General features: G+C 46.7%; 1 protein-coding gene across 3 annotated transcripts in view; it reads right to left on the bottom strand.

The window, feature by feature from the left end:
* The window catches only part of GGT7 (gamma-glutamyltransferase 7), a 61,934-nt gene that overhangs the window by 31,434 nt on the left and 4,368 nt on the right, over positions 1-26,132 (bottom strand). For 2 of the 3 annotated variants that reach the window (XM_030533686.1, XM_030533684.1), the window contains exons 2-8: positions 19,619-19,845; positions 17,051-17,202; positions 13,603-13,720; positions 10,759-10,826; positions 9,508-9,581; positions 7,277-7,470; positions 206-293 (exon numbers count right to left, since the gene is read on the bottom strand). In XM_030533686.1, coding sequence (XP_030389546.1) covers positions 206-293; positions 7,277-7,470; positions 9,508-9,581; positions 10,759-10,826; positions 13,603-13,720; positions 17,051-17,202; positions 19,619-19,845 — 921 coding nt within the window. Of the gene's footprint in view, positions 1-205; positions 294-7,276; positions 7,471-9,507; positions 9,582-10,758; positions 10,827-13,602; positions 13,721-17,050; positions 17,203-19,618; positions 19,846-20,885; positions 21,014-26,132 lie in introns of those variants that run through there. The other variant, XM_030533685.1, reaches the window with a different exon arrangement.

The following is a 26,132-nucleotide window of genomic DNA, read 5'->3' as shown; positions in this document are numbered from 1 at the left end:
TTTCCCCTCCCTTACCTAGCTCAGGTTACAGCTCCAGTGTGGTCCATCCCCTAAAATCCTCCCCTGCTATCCCATTCCCCACACAGACAGTCCCTACTCCATCACAGGGGGCAATTCAGATTTACAGTTGCTAACTGATGCTATCACGTGCCACAGGATGTAGCAGCCCGTGCACCGGAGAGGCAGGGCTGTCAGGACACTTTACCTTGATACACCGTGTGGACTGGATTCTCCAATACAGCATTGTAGTTAATGAAATCTTCTTCTAACAGGACTCCTCCATAGTTATGGACCTGAACAAAAGGGTAAGGCAGAGCAAATCAAAGCAGCTGAGTCAATGAGTTATTGCAGTCAGCCTGCCACCTCAGTAAACAAAATTGTATTCTGACTTTGGTTAAACACCAGTTCGCCTCTTATTATGATTTTTGGCTGTGGTGTTCAGAGCCTAAGGGAGTTAGGAGCCCATTGAATTTCAATAGAATCTGAGTGCCTGACTGCCTTAGGTTTCCTTTGAAAATCCCATTCTTTATGACTAAAAACTGCTTTGGTCCCTCCCCCTACATCTAAGTGTCAACACGTTGAGAAGTTCTGTAGCCCAGTCCCTATAGGATGCCTAGGTAATAGACACTATGAAACAGCTCTGTATCTCCCTCCATGGCATGATGGGGTGACAGGCACTGCTACAGCTCTGCAGACTTGGGGTGACCCAAGGGATGTATCTGATCCATTGCCTTTAGTCTTCCTCCTCACATTTTCCAGAGCATGCACTTTGCTTGCTCATTCTTCGAAAGAGACCTTTCCCCCAGGTTCCTTGCAGCATAAGAGAGTTCTCTCTCCTTTCATCCTTGGTTCTTTTCCTGTATATTTCTCAGTCTCCTCTCCTCTATAGCAATGCCAGTGAAAGAGGGACATCTGGCTTCTTTTATTTTTAACTCCTCCTACAGACTGCTTGCTGCACATATCACTTGGCCAAAGCTACCCCATGGAGTAATGAATGAGGCCTGCATCTCAGCCCTGGAGCCCATTAGATACCTCTGCAGTAATCATCATTATAATGAGGATACTTGGCACTCATCTAGTGCTTTTCAGCTGAGGATCTCAAAGTCCTTGACAAGTATTAATTAATTATGTCTCAGAACTACTGCAGAGACAGGTGTGACCTGAAATGTTCAGCTCTGGTTCTGCTCAGAAGTGTCTGGATGTGGGATTTTGGTTCTGGGAAGAAAATGCAATTTTTTTAAACAGTGAAGGTGATCGGAACAGATTGCCAAGGAGAAGAAGGCTGGTCCAGTGGTTAGGGCACTAAGATTGGAAAACCTGGCTTCAATTCCCTGCTCTGCCACAGACTTCTTGTGTGACCCGGGGCAAGTCACTTAGCTTCTCTGAGCTTCAATCCCACATCTTTAAAATGGAGATAATAGCACTGCCCTACCTCCCTGGCATAGGGTGAGGCTAAACAGATTAAACATCGTGATGTGTGCAGATAATACTGTCATGGAGGCCATGTCAGTGTGACACTCTGCGCCCCATAGTCACCATGGTGGTATAATTATTATATGTTTTGTACACAGTATGCCTTGTGAGAGATCATTTTAAAAGTTTCAATCTGTTGAACATTAACATCCTGTTAAATTGTGTATGGTATCACTGTATAGGAAGTTATGACGTTTGGCTCTGAATGTGCCACTGAAACGTGTTGTGAGGTTGGGAACACCCACAAGCAGCTTTTCAGGTACAACAATAAAAAGGCCAAACAATCTTAATGGCCCATTGAAGAGAATCAAACACTTACAAGGATCACCCCAGGAACTTTATACAATGGAAACCTCTCAGAGATAGCACGTACTCAAATGGAGGCTGTTTGACTCATGTCCCAGCAAAAGATCTTTCCAGCAAGCTGGAAAAAGATATAAAAGGGGGAAGTGACATCATCACTTGGCCTCACTCGCCCTACAACACAACACCTGAAAACACCTGAGGAACAAAGACTGAACTGCGAGAATAAGAGTCCCAGGCAGGACAGAACAATTCCTGTCTGCGTATGCAAAAACTATAATCTGTTTATATAGCTAACAGGGTGAGACACTGCTTGATTCAAATCCTATCTAGTTTATAAAGCTTGGATTACATTTTTGTTTATTTCTTAGGCAATCTGCTTTGATCTGCATGCTCACTACTTATAATAACTTAAAATCTTATCTTTTTTGTAGTTAATAAATCTGTTTTATATTTTTACCTACAACAGTGTGATTTGCTTGAAGTGCTTGAGGGAATCTATTCAGGAACAAAAACTGGTGCTTTGTCCTCTCCACTTTGAGGGCGGGGTGGACTGGATAAAAAACATATACTGGTCAAGCTTTTGACCAGGGCAAGATGGTTCAGCTCGGGGTCCCAGCAGTGGCGAAGCCAGGTTTTAACAGCAGGGGCAGTGAACACATAAAAAAGGCATCACCCGTTGCGAAGCAAAAAGAAAAAACAAACAAACCCCAACTGACTCGCCGCCGAAGTGGCGCTGAAGATCTAGAGCACCACCCAGAGCGCTGCCAGGTGAGTAAAAGTGCCACCGAAGACCTGGAGTGACGCCGGGTGAGTAAAAATTAAAAAGGTGCCACTTTTCTGCTCAGTGGGAGCAGCCACTCCCCCTGCTCCCCCCCTAGCTGTGCTACTGGATCCCATGCTGTGGAGCTGGGGGGAGAAGTCTTCATATAACTGAAGTTGGGTGTGTCCCTGCCTGTGTAAAGGTTTGTGTAAATGCAGGGCCGGGAGCAATCTGCAGCTTGTCACAGCATCACAGTGAGTAAGAGAACCCAGGCTGGTATGCCAGAGGGTTCCACAGTACCTCAGTTCCAGGTTGTACCCCAGCAAAACCCATCACAGTCAGTACAAAAGACAGAAAGGCAAGAGATGTGGTGGATGCTCCATCACTTGGCATCTTTGACTCAAGACCAGATGCCTTTCTTGAAGATATGCTCGAGTTCAAGTACAAATTATTGGTCTCAAGAGGGCTTATTGACAGGGAAGGGAAGGGCAGCCCCCTTCACTACAGGAGTGATTGTGTGAAATTCCATGGCCTGTGTTTTACAGAAGGTCAGAGCAGATGATAATTGCCCCTTCTGGCCTTAAAGTTGGAGTGTGTGTACTCACAAAACCCTTGGACTCTTACAACCAAACACATACGGGCCTGGCTCCCTTCACTTATGTCCGTATAAATGAGAGTAACTCCACTGAAGCCAATGGAGCGACACCAGTGTATGATGCGGTACGAGACTCAGGCCCATGGCTGCTTTAGCTCGTGCTTTGGTTTTCCACCCCAAAGACCAGACTAAGCAGACCCTGCAGTTTTGGGATCTGTTTTTTCGTAATGAACCACTCAGCACAGCGAGAGGATACCGGCTCAGGTGGAACCATTAACAGATGAAGCACAGGAGCAGGAGAGTTAATGCTTTCCCATGCGGGGCAAGTTCATCTGGGACACAAATAGCCTGAAGGGCACGTGCAAGTCAGGGTTTGCACTCACATGCAGTGCAGCATGTGTACGCATCATCTCGTCTGCCTAAGATGTGCAAATTCCCACCTGCACTTGCCCCTTTGAAAATGTGGTCCATAGTTTTAATCCCCACTCCCTGCACCAAGCAATAGATACATCCCCAAAGATAAAGGCCCTAATTCAACTGCGTTACACTTCAGTAGCGTCACTGAAATCACTTGGCCACTGACTTGCACTAGCTGAGGCTCTAGCCCAGTGGAGTCACACGAGCATAAAACTGAGTACAGCAGCTGCTAATCAGGCAAAAGGAGTGTGAATGATATGCAAAGGGGAGCAGGCATCTGATAAACAAACAGAGGTCGTATCAAATTCCCAGAACAACACTCTTCCCACCTGAGCCTCTCTGCATTAGGAGGGAAAAAAGGGATCCGGTGTCTTGCAGATTTACCCGACTGCACATCTTAAAAGTCATTTGTTCAATCAGAACAACAAGCCACTTTAAGCTTACCTGTGAGCTGAGTACTTTGCTCTTCTGTGCAGAGTAAGTTTTAATCAGGAGCTTAACTCCATTGCCTGACATTTTTTTGTGCTCCCAATCCTTTGCTTTACTCCTGTTTACAGAGCTCCCCTTTGCCTGGCAGCCACTTCTTTGCAATTCTGCAGCAGCAGAGGGTTTGGGGGAGGGTGGGTAACGAAACAGGGATTAGCACAGCATAGAGATGTGAGCTGTTCCCCCTTCTTGGAGATATGGAGAAAGGCCCAAGAACTTGTTGCAAGTTCTGTGTGATTACTCTACAAACAGCAGCTTTTCACACTCAGGCCATGGCATTTTGGGAACACTCGCAAAATGAACGGAACCCTGGGAAGGGAATAACTTTCAGGGTCATATGGGAGGGATCACCACTCTCCAGTGAAATCTGGAAGTGCAGCTTTTGTGCATGTGCTTTATTCTTTAGTGCTTATTTTAGCACAGATGACAAAGATAACAAAAATAGCAAAGAGAAGAAAGGATCTAATCTGGAGTAAAAAGTCAATATCAGATTTTAAAACAAGATAGGCAAGATCAAAAGAGTAAAATATAACCAATAATCTTTGACAGGTTAAAGAGATTTGCCTATATTGTGAAACAATGGTCATTTTTCAGAGTAGCAGCCGTGTTAGTCTGTATCTGCAAAAAGAACATAAGCTTTGAGCATAAGCTTTCGCAATTCAGCCCCAGTTTGGAGTTCTTTGTAAAGAAAGATCAGATGCTAATCACCAGAATTATTCCTTTTCGGGAAAAGGAGGAGGAAGAAAAAGATCTAAGAAAAGCCAAAAACTAAGTAAAAGAAGGTAGAAGAGGAATGATAGGACAGAGAGGAGAGGGGGAAAAGGGAGAGAAGGAGGGGATACTATGGAAAGATGGGAGGGACTATGATCTCAGGGAGCACTACACAACACAAGGTTACCTGATGGGTGTGGCTATGATTTAGTCATAGGTATTTTTAGTAAAAGACATGGACAGGTCAAGGGCAATAAACAAAAATTCACAGCTGTGATCTATCAATGACTTATACTATACCCCTGACTAAATCTTCACAGGGGGTGAATGCTGCAGGGGTGCCGGGGGGGGGGATTCCGGCTGCTGCTGTGGGAGGGGCTGGGGGTGCTGCTGCTGGAGGGGGCACACCCCAGGGGGCTGCTGCTAGGGTGTTCCCCATGGCCAGCTGCACCAGCCACTGCTCGGGTGGTCCCTGGGGCCAGCTGCTCAGGGCCGTCCAAGCAGTAGACAGTGCACCTGGCCCCGGAACCAGCTGCTTGGGTGACCCACACTGACTGCTGCGTAAGTCAAGGAGGTGGCAGAAAGTCACGGAATCCGTGACTTCTGTGACATCTGTGACAGACACGGAGCCCTACTAATGAACAATTTAAATGATTATTCTGATACTTCCAGAAATGTGGACCATACATCCATACACTTATCTATTGGTTCCATTGCCGCCAGGCTCCCCAAGTCAGAGTACCATTCTGCGATAGTTGGGTGCACTTAAGACTGCCACCAGGTAGAGTTAAACATTTGGCTTTGATCAGAGCTTGTGCAACCCACATTTTTTTTCAAGGATTTGCGGTTCCAAGATGGATTGGTTAGGCCTAGGATGGTGTGACCAGCTTGCATTTCCACTAGGGTGGAGAGAAAGAAATTTCACTATTTACCTCAGTCCAGAAAAGACGGATCACAGGGCAATCCTATAATATGTGGTGTAAGTTAGCACTGAAGTGCTAACATGAAGTCACTTAGAAACTGGAACTTTTTATCTTTGTTCCTTTTCTTCAGACCTCCCTTCCCGCTGTGGTGCTGCCGAAGCAGAGCGGGCAACAGAGAACTTTCTGAACATGGAAGCCTCATTACAACAAGTAGAATGCAGCTCAGAGCAGTCCAAGATGGTGACTGAATAGCTGAATGAGTCATTGAGCACAGGCTCTGAGACCACAGGCTATCATGACCTCTTGTTTACGTATCAGCATTGCAAAAAATAATATATGCTGCTTCCCTAGTGCCGTTTGCTGAGAATCCCAAAGCATTTAAAAAGCATTAGCTAAGCATCACAACAGCCCTGCTTACCATCTCCCTTTTACAGATGGAGAAACTGAGGCACAGAGCGATTAAGCCCCATATTTTCAGAAAAGCCCCCTAATTTTGGTTAGCCAACGTTAGACCCTCTGGCCTGATTTCCAGAGGTGCTAGGCATTTGTACATCCCACTGATCTCAGCTGGGGAAGTTGGTGCCTAAGTGACTTGCACAAGGTTACGCAGTGAGGCAATGGCAAGGCCCAGGAGAAAACCCAGAATTCCTGACTCATAGTTCAGTGTTCTAACCAAAAGATAATGCTCCCTCCTTTATAAATCAAGCCTGTATTTATAGGACTGCAGGAAACTCTTGTCTATAGAAGTTACTAACATAACAAAACTAAAGCAGAGCAGTTGAGTAATGAATTGTGAGTGTGGGCAAAGGCTGGGTAGCACTGGCACCTCTCTCAACAGCAACTTAGACAAAACCACATCACTGCTCACCAGGGAAAATTTGGCTTCATTAACTACGGTTGTGACTCTGACTCAAATGCTTTGAAAAGGTTCATGGAATGGGGTCTTCATGGTGAGGACTTTCACCTCCAGGTCCCCAGTTCAAATACCCCAAAGCTGTTACTGACTGAAAGTCATTACCGTATGATAGCTTTTTGGTGTGCAAAGAGTTAGTAGCATAATTTAGTGGCCAGTTAGTAGCCACTAACTGGCCACTAAATTTGGTGGTCAAATGGAGGATTGTTCTCTAAGGCCTTCCAGCACTTTTCCTCGGACCTAAATTTCCTCCAAAACTTTAACCATTCAATCCTTACAGACTAGTCCTATCAAATGTAATAGAGATTAAACAAATGGAGTTCTCCAGACATGATTGTAAAAACCTATCGAATATAAGATAATTAGACCCTTTCTGTAGTTTCTCTGGGACATTTTGATAGGGGAAAAAGTACATTTCACTTTCATAGGTGATAGCGCCGCTTCATTGGTCACTTACCCTGGTTTAAATTGGATTAACTCCATTGAAGTCAATGGAGTTACACAGAGGTGGGAGAAAAACTGAGTGCCAAATTTTTATTTTTAATCACTCAAGTCAAAACTGGCTACTGCTCACCCTCAGTATGCGTCCGTCCACATTTAAAACAAGGAACAGCTAGGTGGCATCATTATCTGTGCTAGGTTGCACTAACTATGCAATAATCCATGTGCAGGTAAGTACAGACATAGCTCACCTCAGTAATGATCTCCTGGGTTAGGTTTCCATCATAGAAGGCCGAGACCCCTTCTGAGCCAATGAGATCCAAAATGGTGGCTAGATCGACTCGCCTCACAAACATTCCAGGCAACAAAGGCTGGCCATCTGGAAGGAAAGTCTCTCTGAATTTGTCAGAGTAGTTCAGCTCCTTCAGTTCAGTGATAGCTCTGGCTGTAGCAAGAAAGGTAACAGCGGTGTTACAGGAGACCACCTAGGACATTCAGATCATCCCCAGAGACAAGCTGAAGAAGATGGCCGCCAATAATGCATCTGCAGCCTGTATAGTTCTGCTCTCTGGTTTGTTAAGAGAGGTGTGTGTGTGTGTGAACATGAGAGGGATTCCCATCCATTGCCCTCTTTGAAAAGTGATAGATAGTCATGGATCATGAGGGCAATAGGATCATCATGTGACCAGTCAACAGTAGGAGATGGGTTGTCTTGTGGCTATAGCATGAGATTTGGATTGGGGTCAGGATTGCATTGCTGAATCTGCCACAGATTTGCTGTGTGTCCTTGGGAAAGACACATTGGTCTGCATTTGTTGTGCATGCTTGAGTGCACATAGTACACTTTCCCGCATTGTGTATGGAGAGTGTTTGATGCATGAACATAAAGGCAAGCATAAGTGTGCAAGTCCCCTGCCTGGAGTTGGACCAGTAGATCCATATGCACTGTGGCTGGCACTAGGAGGTCTAATTTGCTTCTTGCTCTGCCAGCCTGGCCTGCTGCACCTTGACCTCCATCCACTAAGAAATCCATTGCTAGAGGCAGCAGAGGAATGCCCAGTATAAGCGCAGTCCCTGCCTGCTACCAATGCTCATAAGAACATAAGAATGGCCACAATGGGTCAGACCAACAATGGCCCATCTAGCCCAGTATCCTGTCTTCTGCCAGTGGCCAATGCCAGGTGCTTCAGAAGGGAATGAACAGAATAGGTAATCATCGAGTGATCCATCCCGCCATCCACTCCCAGCTTTTGGCAAACAGAGGCTAGCAACATGTCAGAGCATGGGGTTGAATCTCCACCCATCCTGGCCAATAGCCATTGGTGGACCTATCCTCCATAAACTTGTCTAATTCTTTATTGAACCCAGTTATAGTTTTGACCTTCACAACATCCCCTGTCAATGAGTTCCACAGGTTGACTGCACGTTGTGTGAAGAAGTATTTCCTTCAGTTTGTTTTAAACCTGCTGCCTAGTAATTTCATTGGGTAATCCCTAGTTCTTGGGTTATGTGAAGGAGCAAATAACACTTCCTTATTCACTTTCTCCACACCAGTCAAGATTGTATAGGCCTCTAGTATATCCCCCCTTCATCATCTCTTTTCCAAGCTGAAAAGTCTCAGTCTTTTTAATCTCTCCTCAGACCGAAGCTGTTCCATACCCCTAATCATGCTCCATTCCAGCTGGTCAGCTCTCTTTGGGTATGTCTACACTGCAGCTAAAAACCTGTAGCTGGCCTGTGCTCACTGACTCAGACTCATGAGGCTCTGGTTGCAGGGCTGCTTAATTGAGGTGGAAACATTCGAGCTGTAGGACTCTGTAAGGTGGGAAGGTCCCAGAGCTCAGGCTACAGCCTGAGTCCAAACATCTACACCACAATTAAAAAGCCCCGCAGCCTGAGCCCGACAAGTCCAAGCCAGCTGGTACGGGACAGCTGTGGATGTCTAATTGCAGTATAGACAGACCCTTTTTGACACAGTCTGGCCATCTGCAGCCTCCCCAGCAGAGGGGCCATGCTCTAGTGAATGTGCTAATCTAAAGTGAATCAGGACTCCAGATTCAGTTCAGGAAAAGTGTTTGAACATTAGGGTGAGAGGTGCCTCAGTAACAAGCCAGATTAGATCAGATAGATACATGGATTTGCACTGCACCCGCCCGCACTATCAATGGGAGAACTCCCAGAGACTCCAATAGTGCAGGATCTGACTCCATGTTTCCAACATGCTATTTCTAACAAGAGATCAGCCCAAACCAAAGAGTCCACTTAGGAAAGATCCACTCTGGATCTTTCATTCTGTGCTGTTCAGATTTCTAACCCTGATGCAGTGCATTTCCCTGTCTGAAGAGCATTAAATTCCAGGAAGTTAACCCCCATCCACATTCCAAACACATAAATGCAGTCCCTTTCTTCCTTAACATATGCAGGAGGAAATACTTCCTGGCATACATCACGTAGGACCCCTTCGCTGCGTTAAGGTGCTCACCCAAGTCATGCGTGACATTGAATCCATCCTGGGCAATGTTGGCAGCAAGACCCAAAAGTTCTGACCATGGGAGTCTGGCGAAGAAGAAAACACAAAGAGGAATTTGCATTTTAAATGGAGCACAGTAAAAGTAGAGCTGTCTTCAGGGGACTAGCACTGGGCTTAGGACAGGGGTAAAGTTAGGATATGTTTTGTTGGAAATCTCTTTGTTGCAGCCAGAGAACAGAACTGAGACACTGCCCCCATCTCTGTAGCCTTGGGAAGTCACTTAACGCTTCCCCTTCATGTTCCAGCTATAAAATGGAGGTAATAAGATTGATCTACTGCACAGGGGTGGGAGCAAGGATTCATTGAGTAGAACTGATCAGAAAACCCAATACTTTCCATGAATGTTTTTGAATGAGGTGGGGAAAAAAATTCATGTGAAAATTTTTGCAGAATTTTTTTAGAAAATGAAAACCAGAAAAAAGTCAGTTCTTGAAAAAAAAATTTTTTTCATTTTAAACTCACCTCCTCACTTATTTTTCCCCTGCAAATGGCAGATATTCTATTCTATTCTATGAGAGAAAGGGATGGATCCCAAACTTTTCAATTTTAATTTCTTTGTCGAAAACCCAGAAAATTGAAACCAAAATGAAATGTTTTGTTTTGGCCAAACATTCTTTTTTGGGGGGAAGCTTGGAGGGGTGGGAGGGCACAAAATCAATCTGTTCTATTAGTTAATTAGATTTTTGTCTAAGTTTGTGGTCTGGTTTTCACAGGGCTCAAATGCCCTTAGTTGCCACTGAATTCAATGAGAGTTGAAGTGCTCAGGTCATCTGAAAACTGAGTCATAGACATGCGACTGCAGGCACATCCGTGATAACTGCACATGCAAATCAGTCCTGTGATTGCATTTGTGAAATTCTGAAAACCCCAGCCAGTTTTTGTAAAGTGCACTAGGGACAAAAAGTGCTGCACTTCAAAGGGAGAGACCTGGAAAACAACATGTCCCAAGGGAAAGTGAATCAATAGCCTATCCAAGAATATCAAGAGAGTCCTGTTGCAGGGTGAGCTGGGGGGCAGAGCTTATGGGGCTCTTCCAACAGCAAGATCCTATGGCCATGGAACCCACACTAGAGCTGAATCTGCCACTGACAGGAGATTACAGCATGAGCAGCTGACAAGTTGGAATAAGTGGGTGTTTTATCCTGCAACACCTTTCAGTAGAGTGCACTCTGTGCAGAGCTAAACCATATGAAATAGTCTTACCTTCCATGTGACTGATGTGCCTCGTGCATCCCTTGTATCATGCCTGGCACCCCCACTAGGAGACCCGGCTGGACAAAAGAAAGCACAGAAAGGAAGAGTCAAGTCGCCCTAAGGACACTGTCACCGATTACCACAAAGGAGAGGCCATTGCTCGTCATACAGAAGGGTCTTAGCATATTTTCCATATGAAGTGAAAGACGTTAAAGATGCCAGAAATGTAGGTACAAGGGCTGGTGACAACACAGTTAGCTAATGTAATGCCAATATTTAAAAAGGGCTCTAGAGGTGATCCCGGCAATTACAGACCGGTAAGTCTAACGTCAGTACCGGGCAAATTAATCGAAACAATAGTTAAGAATAAAATTATCAGACATATAGAAAAACATAAACTGTTGAGCAATAGTCAACATGGTTTCTGTAAAGGGAAATCGTGTTTTACTAATCTATTAGAGTTCTTTGAAGGGGTCAACAAACATGTGGACAATGGGGATCCGATGGACACAGTGTACTTAGATTTCCAGAAAGCCTTTGACAAGGTCCCTCACCAAAGGCTCTTATGTAAATTAAGCTGCCATGGGATAAAAGGGAAGGTCCTTTCATGGATTGAGAACTGGTTAAAAGACAGGGAACAAAGGGTAGGAATTAATGGTAAATTCTCAGAATGGAGAGGGGTAACTAGTGGTGTTCCTAAGGGTCAGTCCTAGGACCAATCCTATTCAATTTATTCATAAATGATCTGGAGAAAAGAGTAAACAGTGAGGTGGCAAAGTTTGTAGATGATACTAAACTACTTAAGATAGTTAAGACCAAAGAAGATTGTGAAGAACTTCAAAAAGATCTCACAAAACTAAGTGATTGGGCAACAAAATGGCAAATGAAATTTAATGTGGATAAATGTAAAGTAATGCACATTGGAAAAAATAACCCCAACTATACATACAATATGATGGGGGCTAATTTAGCTACAAAGAGTCAGGAAAAAGATCTTGGAGTCATTGTGGATAATTCTCTGAAGATGTCCACGCAGTGTGCAGAGGTGGTCAAAAAAGCAAACAGGATGTTAGGAATCATTAAAAAGGGGATAGAGAATAAGACTGAGAATATCTTATTGCCCTTATATAAATCCATGGTACGCCCACATCTTGAATACTGTGTACAGATGTGGTCTCCTCACCTCAAAAAAGATATTCTAGCACTAGAAAAGGTTCAGAAAAGGGCAACTAAAATGATTAGAGGTTTGGAGAGGGTCCCATATGAGGAAAGATTAAAGAGGCTAGGTCTCTTCAGCTTGGAAAAGAGGAGGCTAAGGGGGGATATGATAGAGGTATATAAAATCATGAGTGATTCTGAGAAAGTGGATAAGGAAAAGTTATTTACTTATTCCCATAATACAAGAACTAGGGGTCACCAAATGAAATTAATAGGCAGCAGGTTTAAAACAAATAAAAGGAAGTTCTTCTTCACACAGCGCACAGTCAACTTGTGGAGCTCCTTACCTGAGGAGGTTGTGAAGGCTAGGACTATAACAGTATTTAAAAGAAAACTGGATAAATGCATGGTGGTTAAGTCCATAAATGGCTATTAGCCAGAAAGGGTAAATAATGGTATCCCTAGCCTCCGACCATCAGAGGATGGAGATGGATGGCAGGAGAGAGATCACTTGATCATTGCCTGTTAGCTTCACTCCCTCTAGGGCACCTGGCATTGGCCGCTGTCTGTAGACAGATACTGGGCTAGATGGACCTTTGGTCTGACCCGGTACGGCCGTTCTTATGTTCTAATGTTCTTATGTTACAGTTAAGGAGTAAAAGTCTTTGGGAAGAAAGTGGGGCAAATTCATTCCTGATGTAACCCCAATGATGCCAATGGGATGAGCTCAGTCCCGTGACATGCAGCCTTTGCTATTTATCTGTCTAACATTTTGGATATTTCTAAAAGTATGTCACATGGCAAAAAAAATAATTAAAAAAATTGCACAGCAGCAAGTCACAGAGCCTGCTTGTGCTATGGTGCTAAAAATAGCCATGCAGACATTCACGCTCAGGCTCTGAAACCCAACTCTTTCCTTGGGCTTCAGAGCCCAGGCCCATACGTCTACATGGCTATTTTCAACTCCATAGTGTGAGCTCAAATCTGTAGACCCAGGCTCTGAAACTCTTTACTACCCGGGTTTTTGCCATGTAGACATACTCTCAGGCACCTATCTCCTTGGTATCTCACTCTCTGAAGTAGACCGTTCTTACTTAATTTCCCTTATCCCCAAGCATGACTCAGTTTACTCATTTCCAGTCAGACTTGCTGTCTCAAGGGATTTCTACGTTGCACATGAAACATTTCCCCTCTAGGCCACCAGGGCTAATCTGGGCTGGCTCAATAATGGAATGATGGCCATCATCATGTAAGTGTTCTGTGGCCTCTGAAGAATAAGTGGGTGAGTCTCCGTTCAGCTCCTAGTGGAGAAAACCTAGAGCTCCTCGTAGTCAGTTACAAAAACCACCATCAGGACTGACAAACCCTCCCCTGCTGTTTGCAGGCTCAGGAGAGTGGGCCATGGAGACCAAACTCCCCTCTCAGCCCTGGAATGAATGGCTCCAGAGTCGGACTGAGGAGCAGTGTGGGAATGAGGATGCTTGACCTGTGTTTGTATCTGTTCTGTGAAGAGGGGATTTGATACGCCAGCACCTTTCACCCAAGCTAAATTCCCCTTTGAGTAACAGGCATCCCACCACTTGCTGCCCATACATTATTGCGGGAATCAGGGTTAGTGGGGACTGGAAGGAGAAGACATGGGAACGTTAGCAAGGAAGCCCCATAAAAAGAAAATACAAAGGTTCTCCAGCCCACCTTCAGCTCCCAGGCCTTCCGAAGGCCTTCCTCCTGGATCCCAAAGGGGGCTGTCTCTCGGAAGTCAATCACCTGACTCTTGTTCTTCCGGATATCGTGGATCAGCATTACTCCCCCACTGCAAAGAAAGCGCACATTGGGCATACAGAGCTCCTTGCTGTCCCCTGGACTCCCCGAGCATTTACTAATGTAGCTGTGAGCCTGTAGCCCATTCTGCTGACTTCATGGGCGCACACAAGCATTCACTCCTGGCAGGCAGGCAGAACCATCACAGCCAGGGGACAGTGACTTGGAGGCTGTTCCGTTTTGTAATCCATTAGCTGATGCCAGTGACAGAATCTTTATCACCAGTGATGATATAAGAGGCAGAAAGAGCTCAGTCTGCATTTCAGATCCCAATCTCTGATCTCGGATTTGTAAGATGAGCACATTTGATCTACAGGTGAGCACAAGCCAAAACCTTAGAGAGGGAGTGTATTTGGAGTCTAAAGCACGGTCCACATTTTGAAAATGGCCCTATTTTTAGAGTAGGCCAGAGCAAAGTACTGGCTCCAAACACATCAGCTCAGACATTGGGGTGTACAAAATACAGACCAAAAAGCTGCTGCATAAGCCTATTTCTAACTTGTTCTGGAATCCTTATTAACTCCGATGATGACTGGTTGTTTGTTAAGCATCACTATTATCAGCTCTGCACAACACACACAAAATACAGTTAGTCAGCACTCTTAATAATTTACAGAACAGGGAAAAGCCCAATGTCCTTGGCCGATGCCCACAGGGAAAAGCAGGGTTTGGTGTGAAGGCCTGGATGGGGATTCACGAGACCACAGTTCACTTCCCAGGTCTGTCACAGACTTCCTGTGCGATCTTGGCTAAGACCCCAGATCTGTGTCTCAGTTCCCCCTCTATAAAACAGAGAGAACAGCACTTTCTTTCTCCCATTCTTTGCCTGTCTTCTCTGTTTAGATTGTAAGCTTTTGGGGGCAGGGACTATCTCTCCTGTGCATACATCCTAGCACAATGGGGCCATCTTCTTGACTTCCACAGCTATACAAACAACAATGCAACTCCACTTTCCAATGGAGTTATTACAGGGACTTGTTCAACTATGGATTTTACCAGGTTCCTTCAATACAACCTTCCCTTTACACCAATATAGTAGCTCTTTGTGTCCTAACTGTTTATATGACCCAATAGAAATCAGTTTCATCTGAGAAATGACTTATTTATAATCTCTACCACACTCGGGCTCCAGAATAAACATTTAGATCAAGAATTGGCTTGTGTCACCCTAGGAAATCATGCTTCTATGTGTACAATGTGGCCTGTTCTGCTGCAGCTGAGATCACAGGAATCATTTCACATTTAGTGACCCAAGTACTCAGAGGCCCACGTCATAATGGGCACATTCTAGCATGCATTAGAAACCCTTACAATACATCTACAAGTTTAACAACTAAAACCTGGTGGGGGAGATCATGAAGAAAGGTGTGAGACAGCAGAGAGGAAGGTGATAAACCAGCAGCGTTCAAACTAAAAATACCTTCAGAATCAAAAACGTTGAAGCTTTTTTTGAAAGTGAGATTATTCATTATTGTTGACTATTGCTCATAGATTCGAAGGCCAACCTAGTACGACTTCCTCCATAACACAGACCATAGATTTCACCAAATGATTCCTGCATTAATCCCTAAAGCTTGTGGTTGGACCAGTGCATATTTTAGAAGGACAACTAATTTTGAAGACTGCAAGTGATGAAGAATCCACATTCCGTGATACATTGTTCCAATAGCTAATTATTTGTGCCCGTTGGTTTAAAATTTAGTTGTTCACTTAATGCTTTAATCCCCGATTAGAACACAGGGACTCTGAGCCTTAGAAGTCTTGGGTAAATTGCATATTTCCTAAATCCATTCCCAACTAGTCCATCCATTTGTGGTTTGTTCTGTTTTGTTTTTTAATCCTAAACAGAGATTTAGTAACAGGCTTTGGGATCAAACCAGGGGTTCCACTTACAATAAAAGATTCTCAAATCCGAGTTGATGAGACATTATCAGGTGACAGCATTTATGTAACATTCCCTGGGACTTCCTGGTGTCCTGTCAAGCGCAGGGTTCAAATCTCACTTGCATAATGTCTTTTGAAACTAACACCAAAGGGAGGCAGCAGCTCCAGGCAGTAGGCTAGACTCGGGGGTGGTGAGGTCACATGGAGTCCAAACTGGTGCAGTTGGGACTTTCCTCCAGCCCCCTCACTCTGCACATTCCTCCAGTTTAGATCTCCTTACATTCACTTTGTCCTACCAGGAGCTGAAGGAACTCCCATATAGCAACATGCTACTGCTGCTGTTGTAATAGGGCCATGATTTACAGGTGTAACAAATCTTATTCAATTCTCCAAAACACAGCAGGACAGATCCACTCAGCATACCTAGAGTGGGGGAATAGGGAGCATTCTACCTCTCTTTAATCTCTCCCGATCCTGGGGGCCAGATCCACCCCTACACATGCTAGAGCAGACTCAGGGCTGCTCTAGCTTGTGCTTGCTGGAATTGCCTTCTGGGAACCCTTCAACTGGTCCTGAATCATCAGAGTGCAGCACACTCCAGCCATGCCTCTCTCCTGCCACTGGCCCACCTTAGCAAAGCAAAGCAGCCAGAAGGATGGGAGAAAGGATCTGGTCTACCACTGTCACCATGATTTGGTAGCCAAACTTGCCTCCTCACTAGCATCCAGCATGATAGTTTAGAATAAGGACTCAATTGCACCTGTGTTAGGGGTGGTGCACCTGTGTTAGGGGTGGTGCAATGACAAACCTCCACAGCAGAAGATCTTAGAAGCAGCATGCATGACTCAGGGCAGCATGTGTCAGCCTGGCTCCCAAGAATTCTCCCCACATTCCTGTCTCTGCTGGCTGCTGCAGAGGGGGTGAGGTCACAGCGCTCTCCCTTTGGGGAGGCTAACACTATCATCAGCACTAGCCTTAAATAGTCCTTGTGCACAGGAAGAGCAAGGACAGAGCGTGGCCAACCTTGTCTAGAGGCACACAGAGGAGAAGGATCGTTGTAGCCTCTCCCCTGCTTTCAAGGCTGTGAAGGGCTCGTCGGGCTCCATCCCTATAATGAGGATGCAGTGGAAGCCTTCCCCATCACCAGCTGGCAGGTGCACAAAGGAGGCAAGAAGCATGGAGTCAGATGACACTTTGTGATCCCAATTCCTCCCGTGCCCATCCCCAGAGCACAGGGCAGCCCTAGGGCCGCAGCACAGAGAGGAACTCCTTTCAGCTCCTTGGCAAAGCTCTGCACCACCTGCCTGACCAGACTCCTGGCCCGACACTGGCCCCATTGCCCAGACCCAGTGCCCTCCTGGTTCTGCCCCCAAAGCACGCCACCACACCAAGTGGGCCCTCTCAGCAGAGGGGAGCACAGCGACTGGTTTGCACCTACCCGCCGATGCCGGACGTGTGGGGGTTGATTATTCCTGCACACAGAGCTGCGGCGATGGCTGCGTCCACTGAGGATCCCTGCTTGTTGAGCACCTCGATGCCCAGCGCCGTGCAGCGGGCAGCGTCGGTGACCACGGCACCCTGGTGGAATATCTAGGAGAAGCAAAGCCATGAGGTAGGAGAAAGGCAGAGCCGTCTGCTGGCGGAACGAGCATTTCCCACACTCACATTCAAGCCCATGGCAGGGCCTGGTCTGGGGCCCAGAACGAACATGGGCAGCTGCAGATGGTTTGTTTCTGTGTGCAATTCAAGGGATTGGTTTTGACCTGTAAATGGCTGAGCGGTTGGATTCCTGACTACGTCACTCCTCGTGCTGCAGCTGAGACTGCCAGGCCTGACTTCTCCTTAGACAAAAGGCCTCCAGCCACTGCTACTGGTGAAGTGCCAAATGCTCTAATGCCGCTGGTCGTTCCTACAGCCATGCTCTAGCCCTAGGTATACCATGTTATGTCACAACCACAACTGGCACCTGGACAGGGCTGAGAACAGCTGGCCTCTTTGTTCTACGCAAACCTCTTCATGTTTTGTATGTTTTCAAAATCCCATACAAAACTTAAGAAAACACCAAGGCAGACATCACAAGCAACCCCCACAGCACGGCCCTCATTTTTCCAACACACCTAAACACAACCCCCATAGCAGGGCCCCATCCCCACACAAACACAATCCCTGCAGCAGGGCCCCCCATCCCTGGGGACACACCTAAACACAACCCCTGCAGCAGCCCCCCACACTCCACAATGCACCTAAACAAAACACCATACCAGGGCCTCCATCCCCACCACCACACCTAAACACAACCCACATGGCAGGGCTCCCATCCCCCTGCACACACCTAAACATAACCCCTGTAGCAGGGCCACCCATCACCCTCATGCACCTAAACAAAACCCCACAGCAGGGCCCCCATCCCCACCACCACCACACCTAAACACAACCCCTGCAGCAGGGCCCCCCCATCACCACCACGCACCTAAACAAAACCCCATAGCAGGGCCCCCCATCCCCGTGTACACACCTAAACACAACCCCTGCAGCAGGGCCTTCCCATCACCACCACGTACCGAAACAAAACCCCATAGCAGGGCCCCCCATCCCTGTGTACACACCTAAACACAGGGGCGGCTCTAGGCATTTTGCCGCCCCAAGCACCGCAGGCAGGCTGCCTTTGGCGACTTGCCTGCGGGAGGTCCCGGTCCCACGAATTCGGCGACAGCCTGCAGGAGGTCCGCCGAAACCACAGGACCAGCGGACCCTCCGCAGGCATGCTGCCGAAGGCAACCTGCCTGTCACCCTCGCAGTGACCGGCAGGGCGCCCCTCTCAGCTTGCCACCTCAAGCACGCGCTTGGCGTGCTGGTGCCTGGAGCCACCCCTGCCTAAACACAACCCCTGCAGCAGGGCCTAGCTATTTGTCAAGGATGGTCAGGAAACAGTTTGCTTTTACTATGTTCAGCACCTAGGTACAGTACTCTAATTGTGAGCAACCTAAAAATACACCACAGATAGACAGATAGGTGGTTAGACAGACTGCTATCTAAACAGATATCTATTGCAAATGAACTCTGTGCTTCAGCAAGAGTCCAAATAATTGAAAGAGCAAGGATGCTCCTTTCCATTCTGAGACCTGCCCCAGGACATCTAGCCAGGACCTCCCACCTCATTGAGCAGTATGGGGAGGACAGTGTGGTCAAGACCCACTGACACCTGTTTGTGACACACACACCCCATTACACGACATCACAGCACACTAGTAAATATTCTGTAGCCTATTTTGTCAAAGCAACGAAGTCTTAGTAAAATGGGCGCGCACAGCAGTGCTGCCTTTCCCGTGAAACCCTTGCGGTGAAGTGGGGAGAGACGGCCAGTGTGTAAAATACGAGACCTGGGCAAGGAATAGCAGGGGGTTCCTCTGTAGTTTAAACCATTACACTGCCTAGTCCCACTTAAAAATTATACCCCTCAATGACAGGTGCCCCACACAATATACAGACCAGCAACACTATCATTTCGCCCTGTTATTGTCAGAAAAGTGACTGTGTATCAAAGGTGCTTTCTGCCTTAATAACAGAGCTGCTGACTATACTTATTCAGGTCTAGGTTTTTCTCCTGTTTGAACCACAGAGCCAACCAGGGCAGGATGAGCTGGATTCTATTCTCTCCAGTGCATCATCACCAAAACCTTACAGATAAATCTGGTTGCATAATCTCTGGCTGCAACGATGATGCAAGAGCAGAGAGAACCCAGCTTGACTCTCAGATCCTGCAGGGACCTTACAGCACGGGCTGGTAGAAAAAGCTTTTGCTGTGTTCTGATCTGATGTGGAATCACTGAGAGGGAATCGGTATGGAGGCTCCCAATCTCAATTCTACAGTCCCTTTTTGGCATTACCGGCATTTGCTGGGTGTCTTAACTGCTGAGAGCAAAGGAGGAAGCTGTAGTACCCAGCAGCCAATTCTTCCCATAGCTAAATTATTGTCCTTTTTTTAAATAAAACAGCCTCCACTTACCTGTGGGTCCCCAAAGTAGATCTGCATGATCAGGGCCACCGTGACTCCCATCGCAAAGGTTAAGCAGGCCGTGATGATCACAGTCAGCCCATCCTGGCGGCAGCTGCAGTCTGCAGAGAATGGGTCTTTGCTAGTCTCCCGCAGTGGCGAGACATCCTGACTGCCCATCTCCGATGAAGATGACGGCAGGCGCTGGAGGCGAGCTGATTTCAGGAAAGAATCTGGATCTTCAGAGGCAGGGAGGAAAGGGAATGAGGGTTAGGTATTGAGGAAGCTTGGGTTCTTATTCCAGTACATAAGCTGAATTAGCATTATATCTGTACCCATTCCAACAAAGTGATTATCTTCCCTATTGAGCTTTCAATAGATTTTCTGGCTCAAATACTGCTCTGGGTCATTTTACTCCTACCTTCCTTTAACACCTGTTAGCCTTAAGGGGACTTTTCCCTGGAGATGGTGAGATTTGGACAGGTAACTTGTCTGAATTCTGCTTGATGCAGCAGATGGATGTACAGACCGAGGGCACCAACATTTCCAGCAATGAACCCACGATTAGTGCCCCTTTAGGCTTGGTTGTAACACAGATCCCATGTTATTCTGTTTGCAGACCAGTCTCCGAAACGCTGCAGAAGATGCAATTAAGACCAAAAACCCCATCAATATTACTTGGGCCCTGTGCTTAAGGTAGAGCAACTTAATCAAACATACCCACATCAAAATAGTAGAGGGAATAGGGGAACTCTGCTTACCTGTCTGTCAACTCAACTAAACCTAACAGCATTCAGGAGGCAAGGAGACTGTTTCAGTTTCTCATTACTTAAGCTTTCGAACAATGATGAGAAGAAATGCAAAATCTGGTGACTCGGTGTAATTACAATATCAGAAATGATACACACAACAGAAGGAGGCCCTGTGTCCCACTGCCAGGCTCAGGGCCGGCTCCAGTGCTTTTGCCGCACCAAGCAGCAGGGAAAAAAAAGCAGTGATCGGTGGCACTTTGGCGGCAGTTCTACGGCCACCACTTCATTCTTCGGCAGCAGGTCCTTCCCTCGGAGAGGGACTGAGAGACCCGCCGCTGAATTGCCACCACCGAGCCAGATGTGCCGTCCCTTCCCACTGGCCGCCCCAAGCACCTGCTTGCAGCGCTGGTGCCTGGAGCCAGCGCTGGTGCCTGGAGCCAGCTCTGGCCAGGCGTTAACTGGGAGAAAAAGGCCAGAACAGCAAACAAAGTGCACATCACTTCCACAGGCTTTTGAAAACAATTTACCTTACTGTTCAACGTCCTTCAAATCTATATTTTCTTCCTCTGTTATTTTCACAAGGTTGATGATTGTGAGAAGAGCCTGCACAGAGGGCATTACCTGGGAGTTAATAGCCACTTAGGACCTGGGCCCGACTATGCTGCTATTTAAATCCTACTTCAAATAGAGATTTATATTCACACTGGCCAGTGGTGTGCTGTCACCAGCATTTCCTGCTCAAACACACTCCAATTGGCTGAGATGAGGTCATGTGCTTAGAGGAAATTTTACACCATTCCAAGATTGACCACATTATTTACCACTTAGTCACCATTGGCTGACTTTTTTTTTAAACTATGTCTTAGCCAGTGATTGGCTGAGATTAATTACATGGGCCTATCACATCCAATCCGATTATCTATGGTCATCTAAGAGTGGGACCTTTCAGTGCTCTCCTGTTCCTTTCCCTCTCCGGGTGGTTCTGGGAGAGTGGGTATTAGAGCTGTTACAGTCGTCTTCCCTGTGGTTCCTCTCTTGTTCAGGTGAAGCAAGTTCCTCGTGAGTTGCAAGTGCTGGCATGGTCAGAGCTCAGGTGCAGCTAGGGTTGCCAACAGTCCCTTATTACAAGGAACGTCCCTTATTTTTCTATCTCTGTACAACAAGATTGGGAGTTGCTGAGTGCTGCAAAAAGCAGCAAGAAATATCTCCGGCGAAGGCAGGTAAGTACTGCTTATTGATAATAATAATGATTATGCATACGGTCAGATTCTCCTCCCACTTATACCAGGTGCTCACCAGTGAAACACCATTGATTCAAATGGGATCACTCCTAGTTTGCACTAGTGTGAGAGGAGAGTCAGACCCAGAGATGCTTTTGAAAAGTTCCTGGACAGCATCCCAGCCTGGAGGATGCTAGGACATGCTCAGCAAGAAACCCGTGTCAGAGTCACAAGAGGTGTTCTGCAGAAGTGAACTGGCTGGCAGCACTTACAGCAGAGAAAGGAGGTGTGTGGGGGGAGGACTGTGGATGGAAGAGAAGAGCTCTTCTCTTGTCCTGTGATAAAAAGGCTGCATATTAACTGGAGAACAAGTTAACAAGTAGAACGATTGGCTCTTGGTTCGAATGTGTGATCTGCAGGCCTCCTGCGGCTGAGTACTATCTGCAACTAGCAGTCATTTGATTAACCCAAGGGGCAGCAGGGTTCCACGCATCTCCCTGGCAAAGAGGGAGGAACAGAGCTGCCACCAGTCACTGCAGGAGGAAGGGACTGGCCAAGAGGGGCTTCTGCCCCAGGGGTCTAGGCCAGGAGCCCTGAGACATTCTCTGTCAGTCTGTAACTGTAGCTTTTTTTCCCCTCTTGAGCCTAAAGCTATTTCTGTGGTATGAGCAGATTGGGATGAGGGGACCCTGGGTCAGCAATGCTGAAGCAGTTTGGCTGGGACAGCCCAGGAGAGGGGAGGGAATGGGGTGGAGGGGTGATCTGGAAAATAATTAAAAAAAAAATGTAACAAGTTGTGCCCCTCTGCCCTTTTATTTCACTCCTATGTTGTCTGTCTGGGACTGTCTGTCAGTCTTGCCAATGTGGGTTGTAAACTCTTTGAGGCAAGGCCTGTCTCTTCCTATATGATCGTACAGCACCTAGCCCAGTGAGGGCCCTCATCCTGACTGGGGCCTTTGGGCAACACTGTAATATAAATGATTAATAAAATACATAATAATAATATGCCCCAACTCCAGTCAGTAACTAACTCAATCAGCTAAAAAGGAAAATGGCTGCTGGCAGCCTGGTCTTTGCCCCATCCTCAGCCCCATTTGTCAGGGGAGCAGGAATAGTCTGGGGCTAATGTTAGGCTGTTCCTGCTCATCCTGTACTAAGGACACATTCCCCTGTCCTCATGGAAGGGTTTGGCTCACTTACTAAGCCAAGCTGAACAGGTGGAGATGAAAGGCCTCAATTAACCTCTTAATGTCTCTACCAGCCTCCTTCCAAGTGCTTCTGGGGAAGGCAGCAGTTATGACTTTCCAGGTCCTGTCTCATTCTTGACATTTTAAAACCACTAAGCCAAATTGAGACCTGGGGTAAACAGGTGCAACTCCCCTGGGGTCAGGATGGGCCCCAATTCTAATCTCAGTTGCACTGCAGTAAATCAGGAGTAACTGCACTTGAGTCAATAAAGTTATATCTTCTTACACCAACCTCACCATAACTCAGGAGTAAAGCCACTGCCAGGGCAAAGCATGAGAGATCAAGCTTGGCCCACTGTATTTATTTACAAACTTATAAAAGAACCCTTATCCCCGAAGGCAGGGGGGCTCCACCTACGGCCCACAAGCCATACACAGCTCACCAGAGCATTTCATAAGATCCCAGCCTGCTTCAACACAATATACTAACTGCCGATTGATTCATTAGCTTTTTGTGATAGTGTGTACATCATTTTTCCTGTTTTCTATAATTGATACACATTTTAGGCACTCATTTCTTTGTTTTTAAATAGACAATACTGCACATAAAAACAACCTATCTAAATACATACGAAACAAGACGAACAAACTAATAATCAGTACAGGTGACTTGAAATCATATTGATATCTTATTGAATCTGTTTGGCCCCCACAAGGTGGTGCTTAGGTTTATGTGACCCTCCTGTGTAATAAGGCTGGGCACCATTGCCCTAAGGTCTAAACACCTGTACAACCTTCAACCAAGACATGACTCGTTAATAGTACCAGACAATAGCTCAGTCAAACCCTCCTCCTGCATTTCATCTCTAAGACCAGGGCTGCAATCCTGCCTCAGGTCACCCATGGAACCATGTTTGATGTTCTCATCTGAGTCCCCAGTGGATGTTGGTCCATAGCAAAGAAACCCCACACAGTGCAACACAGCTGGGTGCCTCTTCTCAACAGGAGCTCAAGATGGACAGAGTGAGTCAGGGCTGAGATGGGCAGGCAGTGGCTGTGTATAGGCTGGGGCAATGGGAAGAGACCCAAGACTGGAACATCAAGGGGTGCTGCAGCTCAGGATTGGGGTGCTTTGGAATCCGGAAGCCCGGAATTGGAAGAGTAAAAGGGCACAGGTCAGAAGTGCAGCGCATAAGCTGAACTGTTTGGAGGGGCCCACAACTGGACTAGCAGGGGAGGTAATTACTCTTGTAGAGCTGGGGCAAAAGTGGGGGGCAAATTGTGCACATCCCCTGGCTCCAGCCAGCATTCACACTTCTCTCAGTTCCACCAGCACCACATTCACCTCTAGCAAGAAAATCAAATGACAAATACCGATGCTCTCTTACTTGGAGAATCAAAGCCGCAGGAATCTCTGTGCAAAACCATGAGTGTCTCCAATCTCAATTCTAAGCCAGGCTTCTCTTGTGCTACTATAGAGCTCTGGAAACAGAGACTGCAGGACTGAAAATTAGACCTCTGCCATGCCTATAGTTGGGATGACAGAGCTCAGCACGTGCCCCTTTCTTCCCCCAATAAAACCCAGACCCTCAACTCTCCTTCTACCCCTGCTCAAACACTGCCCATCACTTCAGAAGACACCCTCCTGTGGAGACTTTCATGGCAGACAGTTACGCCAGGCGGGTCATTTGTTCCTTGGGGTCCCAGGAACTTCAACACCCCACATATTATATACACAGGAGTGGGGAGGAGAGGTAAGAAGGTGAATGTGAGAGGGTTTTGCAACTGAAAAACGGGATTTGAGCACTTGTCAGCAAGGGGAATTTTAGCAACTAGTGGTGCTTTCGCATCTGTCATGGGTAGGTCTGAGAGAGCCAGGCTGTGGAGCTGGTCCCTAGGGAGGGTCCACGGGGAGCCAGTGTTCAGAGGAAGTTGAAGGTGAATGTAGGGAAAGGCTGCTGCAAGAGCACCACCCTCGAACAGATAAGCTGGTGTAACCACCCTTTAGCCCAGGGGTTCTCAAACTGGGGTCCTGACCCCTCAGAGGGTCCTGAGGTGGTTACATGGGGGTCATGAGCTGTCAGCCCCAAGTCCAGCCATGCATGGGGCTGACAGCCCAGATCCACCCTCACCCCCGTTCGCCTCCAGCCCCGCTCCTCCTCCAAAGAAAGGACACCAAAATAGAAATTTGCTCAGAGTGCTGTTTTTTCTAAGGTCAGCCCTGGGACTGAGACAGCATTAGAGTGTTTGATTAATTCAGCTGCTGAATAAACTGCATGGATGTGTTTTTTATTTATGAGGGAGGGGGCTCGCACTCAGAGACTTGCTGCCTGAAAGGGGTTGCCCATACAAAAGTTTGAGAACCACTTCTTTAGTCCATACAGTATTGGCCTGGCCCTGCACCGCTGAGGTTTTAAACCCCATGTCACCCTGCAGCTTTTAATCCTTGTTTGCCCCTGTGACAGGCAAATAATCCAAATACTGGGTGGGGGCGCAGTGCCTGCTATCCAAGGATCTCGGAGACCTTCACAGGCATTAATGAATTCAGCTTCAAAACAGAACTTGTAGGCAGGGATGCTCTTGTACCCCACTTTAGAGATGGGGAAACCAGAGCATAGAGAGACGACCTTGGGCCAGTCATGTCACACAGGATGTCCATGGCAGAGTTGGGAACAGCAGCCTAAGAGAAAGGACAGTGGTTTGGGCACTAGCCCATGAGCTGGGTTCAATTTCCTGCTCTGCCACAGACTTCCTGTGTGAATATAGGCAAGTCATTCGGCCTCAATTTCCTATCCATGAAAGGGGGATAACAGCAATGCCCTGCCTCACAGGGATGTTGTGAGGATAAAAATATTAATGATTGAGAAGTGCTCAAATAATGTGGTAATGGGGAGGCATATAAATATCTCTGTTAGAATCTAACCCTCCTGACTCCCCACCCTGGAGCTGCCTGTCTATAGGCTCAGAAAGATGGCGCTTGTCCGGTTCCATCTGATTCTCACTGGAAGGTGCTCTTCACAACCACAGGAAATACAATTTTTCTTAAATGAGAGCTTAGATTGGGCAGACAACAAAGACCTAGATTACCACTTCCTCAATGTGCCAAATAATGTCTCCTACTTGGCATTGGTGAGTGCACAAGTAGATTTTTCAAAGCCACTTGATGTTACATTCATGTAACCGTTTATATTTTCATTTATAAAGTGGAATAGGTGAGTAGGAACATGAAACATTCAAAAATGTCAGCTGTGCAACTGTGTAACAGATTTCTGCATGAAACTACTGAAGCACGGTGGGGAAATTCAGTACCTGTGCACACAAATAGCCAGATTTGCATGCACCGCCAGGATAATGGCAAACATCAAAT

This window comes from Gopherus evgoodei, chromosome 14 (assembly GCF_007399415.2).
Source record: "Gopherus evgoodei ecotype Sinaloan lineage chromosome 14, rGopEvg1_v1.p, whole genome shotgun sequence".
NCBI classification, from domain to species: domain Eukaryota; kingdom Metazoa; phylum Chordata; order Testudines; family Testudinidae; genus Gopherus; species Gopherus evgoodei.
Note: the sequence above shows the minus strand (reverse complement) of the source record. Positions and strands in the feature narration are given on the sequence as shown.